Genomic DNA, 20,178 nt, shown 5'->3' on the forward strand with positions numbered 1-20,178 from the left:
GCATCCACAAATGGTGCAAGTCAGGCTGAGGCAAAAAAATCGCCACAACCCGATTTGAGCCATTTTTTTACGACGCCCATCCCCCATTGAAATGACTCCTGTCTTAGCAAAGACAGGAGTCATGCCCCCTTGCCCAATGGCCATGCCCAGGGGACTTCTGTCCCCTGGGCATGGTCATTGGGCATAGTGGCATGTAGGGGGGCACAAATCAGGCCCCCCTATGCCACAAAAAAAATTTAAAAAAATACTTACCTGGACTTACCTTAATGTCCCTGGGGTGGGTCCCTCCATCCTTGGGTGTCCTCCTGGGGTGGGCAAGGGTGGCAGGGGGTGTCCCTGGGGGCAGGGGAGGGCACCTCTGGGCTCATTCTGAGCCCACAGGTCCCTTAACGCCTGCCCTGACCCAGGCGCTAAAATCCGGCGCTCATGTGGGTTTTTTAGACCCTTCCACTCCCGGGCGTCATTTTTGCCCGGGAGTATAAATACGACGCATATGCATCGGAGTCATTTTTTAAGACAGGAACGCCTACCTTGCATATCATTAACGCAAGGAAAGTGTTCACGCAAAAAAATGACGCTAACTCCATGAACTTTGGCGCTAGACGCGTCTAACGCCAAAGTATAAATATGGAGTTGGTTTTGCGTCGAATTGCGTCGAAAAAAACGACGCAAATTCGGCGCAAACGGAGTATAAATATGCCCCCAAGTCTGCAAAGAACAACTGCTGGATTATAGGACCTGAAGACCTGCAAAGGAAAGGGACAAAGTCCAGAAGTCGAAAGAAGTTCCAGGAAGGAGTCCCCGGTTAGTAGAAGACTGCAGAAGTGCACCCTAGGAAGATGCCAGTGGGTTCCTGCATGATGAAAAAGATGTCCCACAGTGTGAAGATTGTTGCAGATGAGATTTCATGTTGGAAGGCAACAACAAGCCTTGGCTACAGCAAAAGTGCGTTTTTCATCAAAATGGCGCTGTGTGGACCCAGGAGGGACCTGGGGGCCTCACTTCTGGTTGAGGAGGAAGAGGGGGCTCTCAGCATTTCAGAGAGCCCTCAGGATGCCAGCCAGCACCCCCAGAAGCCGCAGGATCTGGGTTCAAAGGAGGTGCAAAACACAGTTGATGCAGCACAACAAAAGAAGGTCCCACGCCGCCGGAGAACAACTCAGTGAGTTGAGCATCGCAGGGTGGAGTGCTGGGGACCTGGGCCAGGCTGTGCATGAAGGAACTTTGCAAAGATTGCACAGAGGCCTCAGGAGGTGAAGAAGACACAAAACACAGGGGTACTGTTTTTCTCGGGGAAGGTGCAAGGTCTTACCGCCTCCAAATTGCGTCAGCAGGACCTCAGGACAGTTTATGTCGATGTTGTCCACCCTCTGTGGCCTTAGGAGCATGCTCGTCACCGTGAGAGGTGTCCCAGTGTACCGGTCGTTGCCTTGGAAGGTGCCTGCTTGGAGCAGGGGAGTGACTCTGTCACTCCACAGTAGATTTCTTTGGTTTCTTCTGGTGCAGGATGAAGACAGGGACCCCAGAGCATGCACACTGTGCAAACTGTTGCAGTTGCTGACTTGAAGCTGAGGTTGCTGAAGAAAAGTGTCTCTTGTAGACACTTTGTTGCCTTACAGCGTTTCTTGGAGCAGGATGCAGTTGATCTGAAGTCAGAGGATGCTGAAGTTGTTGCAGAGGATTCCTGAAGGAAACTTGCAAGCAGAATCTGAAGAGAACCCACAGGAGAGAGCCTAAATAGCCCTGAGAGGGGAATTGGCTACCTTATCAGGTATGGACCTATCAGGAGCAGTCTTTGACGTCACCTGCTGGCACTGGCCATTCAGAGCTCTCCAGAGTGCCCCTACACCTTGCAAAGCAAGATGACCGAAGTCTGGGACACACTGGAGGAGCTCTGGGGTGGTGATGGACAAGGGAGTGGTCACTCCCCTTTCCTTTGTCCAGTTTCCTGCCAGAGCAGGGGAGAAATGGTCCCTGAACTGGTGTAGAGAGGTTTATGCAAGGAGGGCACCATCTGTGCCCTTCAAAGCTTTTGCAGAGGCTGGGGGAGGCTACCCCTCCCCAGCCTGTAACACCTATTTCCAAAGGGAGAGGGTGTAACGCCCTGCTCTCAGAGGAAATGCTTTGTTCTGCCTTCCTGGGACTGGGCTGTCCGGACCCCAGGAGGGCAGAACCCTGTCTGTGAGGTGGCAGCAGCTGTAGCCGCAGTGTAAGCCTCAGAGAGCTAGTTTGGCAGTAGTGGGGGTCCATGGTGGAGCCCCCAGGATGCATGGAATTGGCTCCCCAATACCAGATTTGGAATGGGGGGACCATTCCATGATCTTAGACATGTTACATGGCCATGTTCGGAGTTACCATTGTGAAGCTACATAGAGGTATTGACCTATATGTAGTGCATGTGTGTAATGGTGTACCCGCACTCACAAAGTCCGGGGAAATGGCCCTGAACTATGTGGGGGCACCTTTGCTAGTGCAAGGGTGCCCTCACACTTAGTAACTTTGCACCTAACCTTCAGCAAGTGAAGGTTAGACATATTAGTGACTTATAAGTTACTTAAGTGCAGTGAAAATGGCTGTGAAATAACGTGTGTGTTATTTCACGCAGGCTGCAATCGCAGGCCTGTGGAAGGGTTTGTCTGAGCTCCCTATCGGTGGCAAAAGAAATGCTGCAGCCCATATGGATCTCCTGTAACTCCAATGCCCTGGGTACCTAGGTACCATATACTAGGGAGTTATAGGGGGTCCAGTATGCCAATTGAAATTGGTAAATGTAGGCACTGGCCTACAGTGACAAATTTAAAAGCAGAGAGAGCATAAGCACTGAGGTTCTGATTAGCAGAGCCTCAGTGACACAGTTAGGCACTACACAGGCATACACATTAGGCCACAAACTATGAGCATTGGGATCCTGGCTAGCAGAATCCCAGTGAGACAGGCAAAACACACTGACATATAGGTTTTTATCTATGAGCACTGGGGTCCTGGCTAGCAGGATCCCAGTGACACAGTAAAAACACACTGACACACACTCACAAACAAGCCAAAAGTGGGGGTAACCATGCTAGAAAGAGGCTACTTTCCTACAGTAATCTATCTATCAAAGACAATATCTCATTTTCCCAGAGGAGAACCCAAACTTTAAAGTAACAATCAATAATTCCTCTGATGTTGGCCCAGTATCCTATGTTGAAACGTGACCCCAACTTCAAGCTACTGAGATACCCTGTGACACTGACAATTGGACCACACACAGTTAAAACTGGATGAGTGTGCTTTTTATTGCTATTGATTTGACCTAATTCAAACTTTGGCATCTTTCTCAAAATAACCAGATAAGGAGTTAAGACTTTGTTGAAAAGCTCTGTATTGACCTTGGTCCCCCAGGAAACCTCTGACTTTGCATATTACACCAGGAGCATCCATTGTGCTACACTCTCAGTGCAACATTAAATAATTGTTACCTATGTGAGGTACTCCACTGACCCAAACGACAGAACAGTATTCTGAACCTGTCAGTGTTCTGTTGTGTATACCCTCTGGCTAAAATAAATATTTTGTAATGGTCTAGATTGGTTAAGGTTAGAGACTTGTATCAACTATCATTCATCAAATCTTTTTGTTGCAGTGACTGTGAAATATTAGTGTTATTTATTATTCATATTATATTACCTATCATAGACAGATGAAATACTTTCTCTTTCAGGCTTTTTAGTTGTCCTAACTTCATCCTTTCTGACCTCCTTGTTCAGAGCTACAGAGGTAGAATGGATTTGCATTCATTTCCAGTAATCCCAATGGTACATTCCTATTTATTCACTATGTAATAACCTGTACTTCTACTATATACGAATACATTCATTCATACTGAAAGGGTCTGGAGGTTAGAAATGTTTGATGCCTCTCCAAAGTTGGAAGGCTTGTTGTCTCACTAATGTTAAGAGGCTTGATTTCTGTTTGACATGGCAAAGGGTCGGTGGATGTGCAAACACATGTAAATGTTCTGCATATTGATATTTCCACCGGCCCTCCCACTACTGCATGGACAAAGGATTTTTTCTTTAAAAAGTCATCTGCTGTGCTGCCTTTTCTCTTTCACGCAGCAGAGTTTAAAGAGGAGTGAATTTGTGTCAAGCATCCTCCCATCACCTTTTGTGTGTATAATGTAACACTTTAGGTGGCTAGGAGTATGCCCAGGCGTGGGTCTGGTGCTCACTGTGTCACTGGAACCAAGTTGGACCCAACTCAAGATAACCAATTTGGGCGAAACTAGTCTTGGGTTGCTTGTGTCTGGTTCAGAGAGGTCCTGGCTTGGCAGTTTGGGCTTGACTGTTCCTATTGGAGCTGGGTGAAGACTGATTTGCATATGCCTGGGCCTAGTCTGAAGTGGTATGAAGGGCAAAGGAACGATGGGTCAGGGTTATACCACATGTTATTGCCAGTGGTTAGACTTATTGCAAGCACCCTCTCATCACCTTTTGTGTGTTAAGTGTCAGAGAAGCCCATCATTCAAGGGATGGGATCGCCAGCCTGCTCCTGGGACTTATCACAGCATGTCGAAAGGAGTACTTTCTTCTGACAGGTGACACCTAAAGGAGTTTTGCACAGTTTTTTACGTGCACTTTGGAAAAAGGCTCCAATAAATTATTTTTGATCCCAACTGTGACTTGCACATAATTGATTCAAAGGGCCATGAACATCACTTTACCACCTTCTGTTCCCCTCATTATGAAAGGTTGTCTACTCTTTTTTATGTCAAACCTAGGAAGCGCGCGAGCGCTGCCTCCGGACATGTTTTAATCTACATCTGTGGGCTTTAACCACGCCCATCACTTTCATTCGTTCCTTGGTCTGCCTTTCAAAATTCCCTTGATTTTGTAGGAAAAGGCTTCACGTTTGTCCTGCCTTGCAGCTGCTTTGTTACTGCCTTGCAGACTAACTCTGTTACATGGATGATTGCATGTTCAGCCATATAACTTTGTGTAGCTCACTTTTTTTTACTTTTGCCTCGCCGCTTCGTACTGCGGGCCTTATGTTGTTTCTTCTTCTTCCTTGTTTTGGGCATGCCGCTGTTTCTTTATGGTGTCTGAGCGCTTTACAGGAGGAGGTGAAGTTTCATATAGCACTAACTCAATCAGAAGACCGCTTTATGTAACTACGCATATAGTGCAAACTCAATCGGAAGTGCGCTGTACATCACTATGTGAAGTTACAACTAGCGCAACCTCATACTTATTTCTATTTTCAAACAACATATTACCCTTGTCTCTCCTGCCTCATAACCTGAATGCAGTGTTAAACTTTTATCAAAATTGGGGCTGCACTTCATTTTTCAGCATGGCACCCGAATCCCAATGGGGATGTGTTGAATTCAAGATTACAGGGTCCAGTGCCCTATGAGGCCCAAAGACATCCCAAAGGACACCTAGTGACAGCCTGTGGTACTGCACTCTTTCCCTGCTTCGTGCACATTACGACTGTAAATGTTGCAGGCTTTTTGCAGCCAGCATATTACAAGTACAAAAACATTAACATCATCATGTTGCTCCTGCTTACATTTGACATGATTTACTTAATCTTGCATTCTCTATCAGTGTTTTCTTTTTCAAGGATGTTCTTACTTATTTTTTTCACAGCCAGCATATTACTCTTGTCTCCCCTCCCTCATAATCTATTCCCCATTATCTAGTTCTCCAGCGCCGCAAGGTCATACGAATAGCAATAGCGCTACGCAAATGTCATCACACCACTGCAATAAAAAAAAAAAAGTAAAAAAAATGATGTATTCAACGCCAATACCTTTAACTTTCAAAAATGCAAGACCTAATGCATTGCAAATGCTTGTTTTCATTTGCCTTATTTAGCATTGTAAACACAACTTCCAGAATGCAAGGAAAACCACACTGACTGAATGAGCTGCTGATATGTGACAGGATATACACTGAGATATCTGTCAGCACGGGGCACTAGGACCACATGCACACCAGGTGTACGTGTGGTCACTGGACACCACTTCCAGTCACTAGGGTCCGAGACAGGGTTCCCGGCATAACTGCGGCACTTCTGCCTAGCCCTTACGCGAGGCAAGATGTGACCATCATCGGCGTGCATGTGGGCCTGACAAGATGACAAAAAGAAATAAAGGAGTTGCACCCATATCAGTCTCCTGTGTTGTCCTTTGGTGGGGGGCAACGGCGACACGACCACTGGCGATGAAGGTGAGGAGCCTGGACCGTGCTGCTCACCCTGCTTCACTGCTTGCCCCTCCTGAGTCCGGTCGGCCCTTGCGACCTCAACACCGGCACCCTGTTCATGCAGCTGAAGTCCGATCAGCACCTATGCCTTTCTGCTGCCCCTACGGCCTCAAGGCTGCCAACTAATCCAACCACAAGCATTGCAGTAAAATCCTCTGTGCCCTAAGGCCCTAATTATGGGTGAATTTAGTCTCTCCAGCATCGAGCTCAAGCCTATCTGAGATCTCGCGGGAGCGTGACGTCATCAGCGGCTATCTTAAAGTCAGGCGCCGAGAACCGATAGGCTGCAGGGAAGCCCTGGTGGCCTTTTTAAAGTCATGCATGCCATAGAATCTACTGCAGTGGCCATTTTAAGGTCAGGCACGCCATAGAAATTGCATTCACAGCCAGTAACAAGCATCTTGTGCCCATATAAATGCAGGGTGTGCATGAAAAATAGATAAAAACACTGCAACAACAAAGCATGGGCACAGACGTTGGACAAACACCATTAGCAGAAGGGAGACCCCTGGCAAACAAATAGCAGTGGTGACAGCGCTGTGCATCACCAGCATGCAGTCTAATATTGCAGCCGCAACAAGAGCAATCTCTCTGATCGTGGCTGATGAATGCAATGAAAGCACAATTCCTAGTGTAATTTTCAGATGCCATCTGCTGTTTGACCTCTCTGGCTCTCAAACGAAGGGCGCTCGCTGGGAGCAATGGATCAGGTGGTTTGAACGTTACCTCAGCGTTAATTGAAAAAAATCTCACAGATGAACAGGCGAGGGACCTGTTTCTAAACTTGGTAGGGGATGAAGTTGAAGACATACTCATGATGTTCCCGTCTGAGTCCATAACTTCATACAAAGGCCTAATAAAATGCCTCACAGACAGTTTTGACCCCAGTGAAATGTTGACTTTGAACACTACACGTTCAACACAAGCTGATGAATCACTTGATAACTTTGCGACTCAACTGCACAAACTAGTCACGTACTGTGAATTTGACAACTTTGACACCATCGAAGAATGCCACACGGAAATTCTGAAAGGAACATACATCCTGGACTAAATACTGACCATCGCTAGGTCAGAGGCCAGGGCTACATCGCATTACATGCAGATGGAAAATTGGAGAGTACACACAATGGAACAGGCTCACCGCATGGCCTGCAGCCACAGCAGGCATAACAAACCACCTTTACCCCTGAAGGAAAGCAAGAATGGACGTGCTGTCAATGGGGCCTGGAATACCTGCACATCGGTGCCTGCCCAGCCATGGGACACAAATGCTAGAAATACAACCGCAACAACCACTTTGCAAGCGTCTGCATAGGCAGACACATCAGGACAGAGAGGGGGTGACCTGCCCGGCCACGAATTACTTCAAGTCGTCAAGCGTGACACATGGAAGCACGCAATCACAATGCTTGCACTGACTCAGATAAAGGCAATGCACAGGCAGACAATAAACGTCTTTATCTCATGACAGATGCCCCAGCCCAAGAACATGTTCAACTAGTGGACAAACGGCAAATAAAGAAGACAGCAATGGTAGATCCGAAAGTCGGGAGTCACACAACACGCCTTGTACTTGACAGTGGAGCCACATGCAACATCGTGTGCACGTCGGAGTATGAAAAAATTAAACATAAGCCTCCACTGGTGCCTTCCACTGTTGACATTTTTACATGGTGTGTGAAATGCCCCATAGTAAACATGGGGAAATTCACTGAGACGTTCATGTATAATGATACATCCGTGAGAGAAGATGTACTTGTCCTACAGGTAGATTTTCCAGCGACGTGTCTGCTCAGCAATGTCAATGCGCAAGTGATGGGCCTCCTAGCCATGATCTATCACATGGCTGAGCATCACAACATCCTACGAGAACACCCTGTGATCCTCAAAGGGATTGGAAGGCTGAAGGACATGGAAGTCACCCTTCTCATCAATGAAGCAATCAAGCCAGGGGCTCAAAGTCACTGCAGAGTCCCTCTACACATACAACAGCAGGTGGAAGAGAACTAAAGAGTCTGCTAGCACAGAACATCATCGAACCTGTGAGAGGACCAACCCCATGGGTGTCCCCCCATCGTGGCTGTGCCAAAGAAGAACATGCGTCGACATGCGCCTACTAAACACAGCCATTGAAAGAGAATGACACCCAGGCCCTCACCTGAATGACATGATCAGCTGCCTCACTGGGGCCCTCTGTATACTCTAAGCACGATCTATTCAAGGCCTACCATCAACTGGAACTAGACTCCCAGTCCCGCCACATCACCACATTTTCCAATCACCTAGGGCTAATTTGTTACAAACAGTTAAGCTTTGGGGTGTCATCAGAAGAAGAAATATTTCAGGAGATGGTAGGGAGAGTGATTCGGCCTGTAAAGAACTGTCTAAACTACAGCAATTACATCCTAGTACTTGGTTGCACAGATGATGAACATGACTTAGCACTGTGGGAGGTATGCAAGCAGTTGGAAACGGCCGGCCTGACACTGAATAAAGACAAATGCGAGCTGGGAAAGAGACAACTCAATTTTTTGGATGCATCTTCTCCCACAAAGGCATGCAGCCCGATCCCAGCAATGTAGAAACGCTCTGCAAAACACAGCCTCCAGTGGATATAGCAGAAGTGAGGTAATTTCTGGGTTTGGCAAGCTACTGTGCACATTACAGCAAAGACTTTGCCAAGGTGAGCACCCCACTTTGTGAGCTGACCAAACAAGGGCAGCCATTTTGCTGGACCTCGAACAGTGGCAAGGCGTTCGAGGACAGTAGTAGGGCCGTCACCACCGTGGACCACCTCACATATTTTGATGCATCCCTATGCTCAAAGCTCACCATATTCACCAGCTCATGGGGTTAGGAGCCATTCTCGCACAAAACAAGCCCGGAAGAGACTCACCAAGACACATATGCAAGCAGGAACCCGTTGGAAGTAGAATAAGCTTACCCTCAACCAGATAAAGAAAGTCTAGCAGTACCTCTGGACATGCAAGCACTACCACATGTTCATTTACAGGAAGCCGTTCACCATTGTGACAGACCACCCGGCACTGGTCACATTCTACAGCAACCCCAATGCAAAAATTTCACAGTGCACTGAAAGGAGGGAATGCCCCTAATGGACTACGACTAAAAAATAGTACACAAACTAGGGAAGAAGCACAACCCTGCCGACTACATGTCACAACATCCTTTACCACAGACAACAGGGGCATCTTCCTTGGCCGAGCAATACATCACTTTTGTGCTGCAACAAAACACACCAACCTCAATAACAGAAGAACTGGCGCAGGCGACGATGACCAACGTCACACTACAAAAAGTCAAAACATTCATGCAACAACAGAGGTGGAGGCATGTGACGAACGGCAGCCGAGTCGATGAAGGAGTCAGGGGTGAAGAAATACTTGCATTCAAACAGATACAGGAGGAACTATCTGAGACAGAGCAGAGGATATTTCTACGAGGCACCAGGATATTCATTCTGAAGACACTGCGAAAGTAGTCGGTCAGCCTGGCACATGAGTCTCACAGAGGCATAGTGGCAACAAAATATTGCTGAGGGAGAAAGTATGGATCTCGGGACTTGAACATCTGGTAGAAGATATGGTCACAAACTCCCACCTCTGTCAGATAACGGACAGGCCATCCAAGCCAGAACAGCTACACATGTCTGACCTTCCTGAGGCCGCATGGACAACGCTGGCTGCAGACTTCTATGGGCCTTTGGACACTGGTTGCTGCTCTGTTGGTTGTCATTGAGGAATATTCTCATTTTCCCATAGTGTGGCAGGTGTCATCGACATCAGTCACTGCCACATTACCAATTCTGGATGACATTTTTGCTGCTTGGGGTTCACTGCTGACACTGAAGACAGAAAATGGACCCCCGTTCTCAGGAGAAGAGTTTTGCAGGTTCATGGCGTACCTGGAAAGACACCATAGGAAAATAACACTACTGTGGCCACAGGCAAATGGCTTGGTAGAAAGGTTCATGAGTATCATAAAGAAGGTTGTCCAATGGGCAAAGCTAGCGCAAATCTCTGTGGGACAAGCACTGTGCCATGTTTTTCAGGATTATTGCAACTCCCCACATAGTTCCACAGGGAAGTGCCAATCAGAACTTCCCTAGGGAGGGAATGCAGGATCCCCCTGCCCCAACTTGAACCCAAGGCTCCATTGGATCACAGTGACATTGTCACACCTGACCGAGAGGCCAAGAGGAAAATTAAGGGACAAGTGGACGCACGACGCCATGCCATGTGACCTAAAACTGGGAGGCACGGTCCTTGTACGCCAATGACAAATACGAAAATCTGACAACCTGTTCTTGAGCCAACCTCTCAGGATAACCAACATCAAAGGGTTAATGGTCGCAGCAGGATCCTACTCCACAACTAGAAACAGCTCTCACTTCAGAGAGTTCAGAACATCAGACGAGTAAGAAAGAGAGGTGAACCAGATGACGAACAGACATCTCTGAGCGAAGACACAGGAGCGCCAATGGAAGCGACTTCGCCCACCAAGAAGGGCCCCCTCCAGACCAAAGATGCAGGAGAAGAAACAGCCATGGAAAGGAGAGCTCCCGTCCACCAAGAGTGAGCAGGAAGCTCAAAAGACTGATTGAAGAACTGCAAGGACTGACTCTAAGAATAACTGCTAAGACAGTCTGTCTCTCTCTTGGTGCTGCATCTCCATGCATAGTGGCCTAAGGAGAGCATAGAACATGCCTAGCACAGGGGACTGTGTGGATTGGGCTGATTTTGTCAACAAAGTGGGGTAGATGTTGGCACGGGCTCTACGCCCACATGCACACCGGGTGTACGTGTAGTCACTGGACACCGCATCTAGTCACTAGGGACTGAGGCGGGGTTTGGGGCTCAACTGCGGCACTTCTGCCCAACCCTTACAAAAGGCAAGACGTGCCTACCATCGGCCTGCGTGTGGGGCCGACCAGAAGACAAAGAAATAAAGAAGTTGCACCCTTAGTGGTCTCCTGTGTCATCCTTTGGCGGGGGCCAACAACGACACAACAAAATCTATGCTCTTTTCTTGGTTAGTCAATGTTTAGGTCTGGTGTTAGCCAAGATCTTTTTCTTTTACTAAAGTTATATGTATAATATAGGTATAGGTAGAGACTTTCAGCCAGCCTTCTTCATCCATTGGTCTGTTATTGTGTCATTCACATTTTTTGTTCTCCCACGATAACATACAGCCTAGGACAATGGATCAGCCCACTTCAGCCATTTCCTAACTTCACAGTCCTTCTGTCCTTTCAAAAGGAGTGCATTTGCAAACAAAATAGTTCCCTTCAGTGCCATGGAATACCATAACAATTAGTGCCTTTTGGGACCTAACAAATATGTTGTTGCTAGCCATATTTCTGGATTGACGATGGCCCAACAGCTTCCCCCACAAGATTTTTGAAAAATAAAACAAGCATTTGCAATGCAATGGGTCTCGTGTTTGCTTGAGCAATTAGCATTGTAAACTTGTAACCGGACTTGTCTTGCCACATAAATTGAAAATGAAAATAAAAGTTTCACATAACTAACTAGACTTTTCTTGCCATATAAACTGAAAAGTAAAAGTTTCATATAAGCGAGCTGTCGGCCACCATCGGTGCAAAGCAGACACACTAAGGCAAATAAAAGTTCACTCGTAGTGGAACCTATCGGCAAAAGTGCAATTATCCATGTAACCGGCAAAAGTGCAACTATCTACGTAACCGGCAAAAGTGCAATTGACTATGTAACAGGGTCAATGTCATGCAGTGCGCTCGACTTCTGCCCAGCGAGAACACGCTGCGAAATAAAGAAAAAAAGTAGTCCAGAAATCGGACGGAAAGCGTGGAGCTTCGTATGTTTTCAGTACTTGGTCGCTGTGCTCGAGGAGGGCTAAACGTCAGAAAAGGCAGGACTTATGCATGCCTTTCACTAATAAAAGCAAGCAGATTTTAAAAGGCAGGCCCACGAACCAATGAAAGAGACTGACGTGACATGGGTGTGGTTTGAAGCCCAAAGAGCGATTACAACACGAGACGGAGTGCTTTGTGCTCGCCCCTAAAAAGACTAAATAAAACAAACATTGGTGCAGCCAAAAGGCACCAGTCAATTACAGACATATAGGCTTTACCAATGCTTGTTTTTAAAATGAAACAAAATGCACAACATATGAAATGCTAGTCTTTTTGTTTTTTGTTAGAGTTAGCTTAATGGATTTGATATAGCAGTGTGGCACATCTTCCTTGGTGGTGGGTGCTTTAGTGTAGTCCCTTAGCATTTCTGGTCACTGCCACCATTTAGTCCTTTGTCTCTGTTGACCGGTTTTTGGTTCTGAAAATCGGGTCACCCTACTTTATAGGAGTACCCACATTTCAATGTTGGCTGATTCTGCCTTTCCAGTGTTGGAAGACATGTGTCTACTACAGAGTATATGATGCCCTGCAGTTTTGCACCTCCTCTGTCTTTTCACTATTGGGAAGTATGCTTTCACTAATTTCAGAGGTATGTTCTCCCTCCAGTTTTTGAGGTATGCTGTCTACGTGATGATGGAGATATGCCTGTTCTCTCCATTGTAGGAAGTTCTTCTGTCTCTCAATAATGGAGTTAAAATGATCTTTTACTACTGGAAGGTGTGACTCTAGTGTTCTAGCTATACTGCCTCTCAAGTTCTTTGAGGAGTGTTCTTGCTCAGCACCGGAGGTTTGCTTTCTCCGGTGATGGAGGCATGCTATAGCCTTGGTATTGTGAGATATGCTGAGGGCCACTGGAATTATGTGGATGTGGAGGGCCAGATTATGCGGCAGGTTTGATCAAACTGTGCAGCAAGACATGCCAAATTATGTAGCGTTATTGTTTTCTAATTTTTACACTTGCTAAAACTGTCTGGGCTTAGATCGCCTCTCATTAGTACTGGTTTGACACCCAAATATTAGTCATTAGCTAGAGAAAAGTGATCAGTCAACTTTCGTAAAAGAAGTTTCGCTGTATGGCAACACATGTTCCTGCGTTCTAAGTAACTTTCGAACTATCTGAGCTAGAAACAAAATCTTCTTGGTTAAAATCTGCAGATTATGCAGGAGATGATGAATTATGTGGCAAATGCGGCAAATCCATAATTCAGAATCGCATGGTTTTAAAAAATAGGGAGTTCCGTCGTTTGGTATGTATGAGTTGTGGAGATATTGTCACAGTTTGTTGTGAAGCTGTCTCCTCAGTTTTACGTCTCGCTGTTAAGAGGAACGGTCATGTCATACGTCCAGTGCCACTACAGTCTGCTGTATTAGTGCCGCCCGCAGTCTAGTTCAGTGACATGTCGTGACCTGCCCCTGGTAGCGGGGCTGCTTTACAGGCCCCCTGCGCGCCCTCTGTGTGTGTACTCCGCACGCACAAAGGCGCCCGCGCTCCCCTCGGCCTCACACCACAAAGCCCGGTCTGTTCAGACCAAAGTCATCTTCTGTTGTCCCTTTTGGCTCTGGTGAGAAATATTTCACTTTATTTTCCCTTTCTTACTCCATCTGAAGCCTAAATTTAATTACCTCCAGACTGCTGGGCTCAAATTACCAGCCACCCTGCCTTCCTCGGCGGTGCGGGGGAGACACGGCGCTCCCCTGTACGGGGAGGACCCGGCGGCTTCTGATTGGCCAGCTCCTAGAGCTGGGGGCGTGCCTGAGCATGCCCCAAAATGTGAGCCGGGACAGTGGAGTGCGCCAGAAGTGTGCTTCCTCCCGGGCTGTGCATCTGTGTGCAGCCGAGCGGCCCAGAGGAGCGTGACAGCAGCCGAGACCCCGGAGACTGCAGAGGCGCTCAGTTGATCCACAGTCCGCAGAGTATTGCGCCCCCACCCGCTTCACATTTATGACCAATACAAGGACATCTGTGAAGGGGTGCGCCGGCCGGACCCTTCTTGTCTGAACCCCACCTCCTTGGCATGCACCACACCAGGCTTGGCAGCTTCATCTCCCACCTTCGCGCTGAAGTGGTAAGCTGGCGTCCAGGTTATTTTACCTTTCGCGTTAATTATTCCTGTGTGTGTGTGGGAGAGAGGAGTGGGAAAGCTACTTTTTTATGTTTCAAATAATGCTTGTTTTTATATGGCGCATAAGGCGGAGTGCAGGCTGTCGGTGTGCTTTACAAACCTCTCCAAATATGACTATTCTTATGCCTGGCACATCGTCTTGGCCGCAGAAGTATGGAAGGCGGAGTCGCAGCTCAGGGGTTTAAGCCTGTGAACTGCAAGTTGTACACAGATCTTTGCAGCAGATGACTTACCAGCTGTTGTTTATTTATTCATTCATTTATTTAGTGAGGTTTGTTTCGTGTCAGAATGACAGCCTTGTGGCTACAGAGGCTGAACAGCAGCCAACAAGATAAGGGCAGCGCGGAGTAACTTTTACAGGAAATTTAAGAGTGGGGTGGCAGCGGCATGGCATAGAAAGGCAGCGTGCTGCCAACTTGGCCCGCATGGACAGCAAGTGCTATTTACCAAGGGGTGCTGTGAGCCTTACAACCAAAATGAACTAGGGGTGCCGTGGAGCCACGTCGACACACTTCCTGCCCCGTTATAGCACGGAACCTATATGATCCCCAGTTGTACCCCTGCTTTCTTAGCGCTATTGATATGTTTTTTTCTCGTTTTCATTTTAGTTCCCTCCATGATTCCGATTTTTTTTCCATTTTCCCAAACAACTGTCAGGTTTTGTGTCCAACACTGTCCCACAAGGATTGTTGTACAGCTTAGAGAACCAGAACATGCTTCCAGAATTTCACTCATGGACTAGCGCTGGACACGCCTGCATCTTAAATGTTATTCTTAGAGAGAGAGGGTTGTGCCTGGTGCAACTTATTGTCTTTCGTGTCTATAGTAGAGACTTTCTGGGAATCTTAGTGCGCGATCTCCCGGTGTTTATTTAGCACTACAGTGACAAAAACATATGTTGGAAGAGCCCAGCTTCCATGGTCACACGTGTTTCAGTGCTGAACGCAGCCAACCAGTGATGAGAAATTGTGACTGCAGGAGTAGGTATCCTATCTAGTCAATGGTGATGCTGAGAATTAAGTCAGCACTTGTTAGGCAGCCAAACGTTTAAGTCTCAGAAAGCACAGCACAGTGCTGTTGGCTAAAAAAAACACAGAACTGTCGGGTGAAGTCCACAATGTCCTGGGAGCACTGGGCACCACGGGAAACGTGTGTCATTAATACGAGACTGTGCAACATGTCAAGTCGTTTCCAAAAATCTGGGGCGTCAAGCTTCCCGTCGTGCAGTGCGTGCACGGAAACACTCAAGCAATGATCGTGGCACTAACTCAACTTGTGAAAATTGAATTTATCAATTTAGTTTAGAAAAAAAATATACAATTGCATAATTTTCTGGAACCCACATTAAAAACAACAGGAAATGCACCGAAAAAAAGCAGTTTTCTCCTTAAGTGTTATTTTCGTCGGGGTACGGAGATTTGTCATTTAGATTTTTGACAGAAGTGTGGGCTTGGAAGTTTTTGAATGAACCGCCCTGTTCGCTATAAAGCCAAGACTAGATATAGATGACCTTTGAGAAATCGGAGTTAAGCGAAATGAAACTGGGATGAGGACGATACAAAGAAGTGGACTGAGACATTAAAAGCGAGAGGCAGAACCAAGGAATAAAGGAATAGGGCAGCAGAGGCAAAGAAGGAAAAAATGTCAGTGAAAAACTCGGGGACTGAGAAACGTAGATAGAGAAACAAAATGAAAATGTGATAGGGAGTGAGATGTTATAGAAGGCAGGGAGAAGAGGAATCATTGTAAGTGGAAAGGGCGGGAGCAAAGGAAAGGGGAGTGCAACGAGTGGCGATGGGAGTAACGGGGATGGAGATCAGAGCGAGAAGTTCACAGGAGGAGGGAGGGACAAAGGAGAGAGGAAGGAGTGACCGAGAAGAGAGTTACAGGGTTGGAGTTAAGAGATTTACAGAGAGGAGGGAGTAACGGGAGTGGAAACAGCGGCAATGAGAGTAGAGTGACATGGATGGAGATGAGAGATTTACCAAGGGGATGGAGTGATAAAAAGGAGAGTGGAAAGAGTGACAGTGAGAGGAGGGTGACAATGATGGAGATGAGTGATTCAAATAGAGGGGGAGGGAGAAAGGGGAGTGGAAAGAGTGACAATGAGAGGGAAGTGACAGGGATCGAGATTCACAAAGAAGAGGGAGGTAGAATAGGGAGTGGAAAGAGTGACAGCAGAGAGAGTGACAGGGATGAACATAAAATAGGGTGCAATTGAGGCAGCGATGCGTGTGTTTCAAGAGGCGGGAAGGGTGATGGAAAGGGAGACCTCCAGGGGAGGGGAAGCGAAGAGGGCAGCTGAGGAGAGGGTGGAAGAGATGAACAAGGGTGTGAGACGCGGGAGACACCGAAGCGCAGAAGTGAGTGGGAGGCAGAGAGAGGAAGGTGGTAATTTTTGAACACAGAAAGAAACTCGACTTGCTGGGACAAGCACCCACTGTTTCCTCATCCAGCCCAGCGCGTCTCCTGGAAGCTCCCAGAGAAGGGCAGGTGCGACCAGGGGTGCTGGTGAGGTGGCACCGGGCCCAGTATGTCTAGCTGCGGGTTTTGTGTTTGTCACTTTGTGAGTAAGGGCGAGTATTTCCTTATTCGCTTACGTTTCAGCGTCTGATTGGAGCTGAAGCGCCCTGTTTACTTTTTTTGTGTACTAGTCTTTGAGCGTAGGCAGATGTTTGTGACTCGCTTTATGTGTGTACTTGATAGTGTTTGCGTGTGTTTGTCCGTGACAGTAACACGTGCGTGTTGTTAGTGTTTGAGCGCGTGTTTGACTGCAGGCTTTTGTGTTCTGCTGTGTGTTCTGCCGTTGAGTATGTGTGCTCATGTTTGTGACCGCAGCATTCTTTGTGTTTCGGTGTTTGTGATGGTAGCATTGATTCTGAATGTACCTGGGCATGTCTGCTTGTGGCTGCTGCCCGCGTTGGTGTTTGGGTATTGTGTGCATGTTTTTGTTAAGGTCTGAGTGTATTCAGTGTGCGTTCGTAATTGCAGCATTCATTATGTATTTGTACGTGTGTCTGGCAGTGTTTGTGTTTATGACTGTGTTGTGTTTGTATGTGACACTGATGGGTGCTTTTGTGTATAAGCGTGTGCTTGTAATTGCAGAGTTTTAAATATGCATCCGTTTTGAGCGTGTGGGTGTGTGTGCGACGTCTTTGTTTACGTGCCTGTACCAAGCCTATGTGCTTAGCTGATTGGGTGCACCCAGTCTTGTTTTTATTTGAATTAAAGTGCGCGTACGTTTGACTAGAGGTAGCAATTTGGGGGTAAGTGGCTTTGTGTTTAACTACATGTATGTGAGCACAGTGCCCAAATGTATGCGTCTGTTGTGCCAAAGCAAGTTATGTATTGTCTTGCTCTAAGATAATATACACCTTCTTATGAGTGGTGCACATTTCCGAGGCTGTATGTCACCGCACATCTGGCTGTTTGTGTGTAACTGCAGCAGTATAAGGCTTTAGTTGTTTGACTGTGCTTCACTCTTGTGTTTAGTAACTGCATACCCACGTGCAGTTTTGCATCCGTGTGTGGAAATGCGTAGGTATATTAAATTGTATACCTCTGGTTGTAAATATAGTTGCACGTAGCTGTGTGGCTGTGCGTGATTAAAGATGTGCACTCACTATGGTTGGATGTGTGTAAATGTTCAGAAGTGTGATTGTGTATGTCTGTCTGAATACGCGTAAGCACATCCATGTATAGCCCCTTTCAACTACATAGATACAGCTGTGAAGTTGTATCTGACAAGCTACAAACACTACCAGATTGCCGGTGTGCATACGTTAACACCCATCCGTGCTCAGGCCTGGACGCTCAACTCTGCAAGCGAAACGAGTGTCAAGAGTAGCTTCGAAGCTATGTCTGATAGGCTCGAACGGTATTCGACTAATCCAAAAGCAGTAATGCTTACCTAGACATTGGTGTCCCATTGGTATTTGATAGTATTTTCCTAACCCAAAGGTTAAGGTCTTCGCCAGAATTCGGATATTTGAGCGTGGAGAAGAGAATGGTGCTGATGGATTGCTATTTTTCACTTGGAATGTTCTTCACCTAAATTGGAACTACCCAGCACTTCTGTTTTGTTATGCTTAATTTCTGCCTCCAGCAGATAGGCAAGCAAAAGTGGTTGAGGGAAATTATTCAGTAGTTCATATTGACCTGTGTGCTGTGGTAGAGGTTCTGAAGCAAAGACGTGATCTCTATACTAAACCCTTCTGACTGCTTACCTGGGACTTCTCACTCAGACTCAAACTCCTATTCATTGTTGGTATAGTAAGGCATCTCCTTCCATGGATCCTGTCGTAGGAAGATGCTGGTGTACATGAGTAATCGGCTGAAGGGGAAGATCCTGATCCCTTCCTATAGGAGTCTCTTAATGGTATTTGTAACTTGTGACATTAGGGGCATGTCCTGTTAGATGGAGTTACTCCATCGGTGCTGGCAGCAGGCAACATGTCTTCTCTGAAGGCACTTCTTCCTCAAGCCAGAGACCATGCCATCACATGCAACCTTGACTGCATGTGGCACAGACTGGCACATGGGATACCTTCCATCCAAGAATGAATGCCCATCATTCTCACTGCCAATAACACGCAACACGTGAAAAATGGATTTAGTGCAGCTTCTGGGAAATGTATGTGCCCAGGAAAATACAAAGAAAATTGTATCTGTGCGTTCACTCCGTAGACACAATTCCTGTACCAGGAACATTATTCCAGCAGATATCATCTTCCCCAGTCCTGCCCCCTCCAACCCCCATTGAAATATTCTCCAGAAGAATCTGTACATAATCTCAGAATGTCCAGGTGTGGATGGGATTCCAGCTAAGAGGACATTCTAAGATGGTGTGCACACAGTCTTAACGTGTTCCCCCACAGAAGGTATTTACAATGTAAGAATACACTGGCTTGGAACGGGAAGTTTCAGAATTTACAATTTCCATATGGAGAACACTTAATGTACTTAAAGAAGTAGTGTTTACTGCCCAAGCCATTAGAAACGTCTAGACACGCCTGGACACTTTAAAATAGTTATATTTGTAATTTAATTGCACAGGAAGTTCTGTTTTTTCTGCTTTTCAGCAGGAATAACTGGAACCTTGTTAGAAGCACGCAGGATCGTACATAGTTTTTCAGATAAGTTAAAACTTCCAGTGGGATAATAACTGCAGAAAGATAAGGTTGGGCATGCAGGCTGCCAAGGTCATGACCGAAACAAGGGTCACATTTAGGTTCTTTGCTAGGGGTCTGGAAAGGTTGCTCAACTGCTGAGCGTTCTGTGTAATCAAATGGTAGAGGGTTTGGGAGTCTGTGAAAAGCTGAGGGGTATTTTGTGCGCTCTGGGCCATGCCCCTCGAAGAGTGACTATTGAAGTCCCCTGGTGGAAGGGATGGGGGTAGCCCTTGGACTAGTACTGAGGGACTATTGGATTCATTTGGTGGGAAGGCTAGGGGACTCAGTGGGGCAGGACCTGGGATATCCCTGCTCGTTAGGCTGATTAATGCGCCCACCGGAATCTGACACCAGGTGAAGGAATGGTCGACTCTCTGTGCCATAGGGGGAGTTTTGCTGGAGTGGAGCCTCGAGTTGGCAATGGTTCGAGGTACTTACTGTGGCCATGTTTGGGGGCTGGCAGAGTGGTTATTTGAGGGCGGCAATAGGATTATGAAAGAGGGGATTAGTGAATAAATTAGGGTGAAAGGTAGTTGAGAATGTCGTGATGTTTCCTGTCACGCTGAAATATTCCTAGACCTATGATGCCCAGAGTGTTCCCTGTTTCACCGTGTGTGGAAGTAGGCCGGGTGCCCTGTGGGCTCCATACAAGCTGGAACGATGCCTACATGACTCTATTTCCGGCAGAGTCAAGCCGGTGATGCAGCAGCCATGAC

The 20,178-nt window shown here is 46.9% G+C and overlaps 1 protein-coding gene across 3 annotated transcripts in view; it reads left to right on the top strand.

The window, feature by feature from the left end:
- INKA1 (inka box actin regulator 1) overlaps nucleotides 1–20,178 on the top strand; it is a 45,000-nt gene that overhangs the window by 17,394 nt on the left and 7,428 nt on the right. The window contains exon 1 of one of the 3 annotated variants that reach the window (XM_069206840.1): nucleotides 13,946–14,234. The exons of 1 other annotated variant lie outside the window; for it this stretch is intronic. In XM_069206840.1, the coding sequence (XP_069062941.1) occupies nucleotides 14,184–14,234 (51 nt within the window). In that variant the 5' untranslated portion in view covers nucleotides 13,946–14,183. Of the gene's footprint in view, nucleotides 1–13,945; nucleotides 14,235–16,559; nucleotides 16,785–20,178 lie in introns of those variants that run through there. One more of the 3 variants, XM_069206842.1, reaches the window with a different exon arrangement.

This window comes from Pleurodeles waltl, chromosome 9 (assembly GCF_031143425.1).
Source record: "Pleurodeles waltl isolate 20211129_DDA chromosome 9, aPleWal1.hap1.20221129, whole genome shotgun sequence".
NCBI lineage: Eukaryota > Metazoa > Chordata > Amphibia > Caudata > Salamandridae > Pleurodeles > Pleurodeles waltl.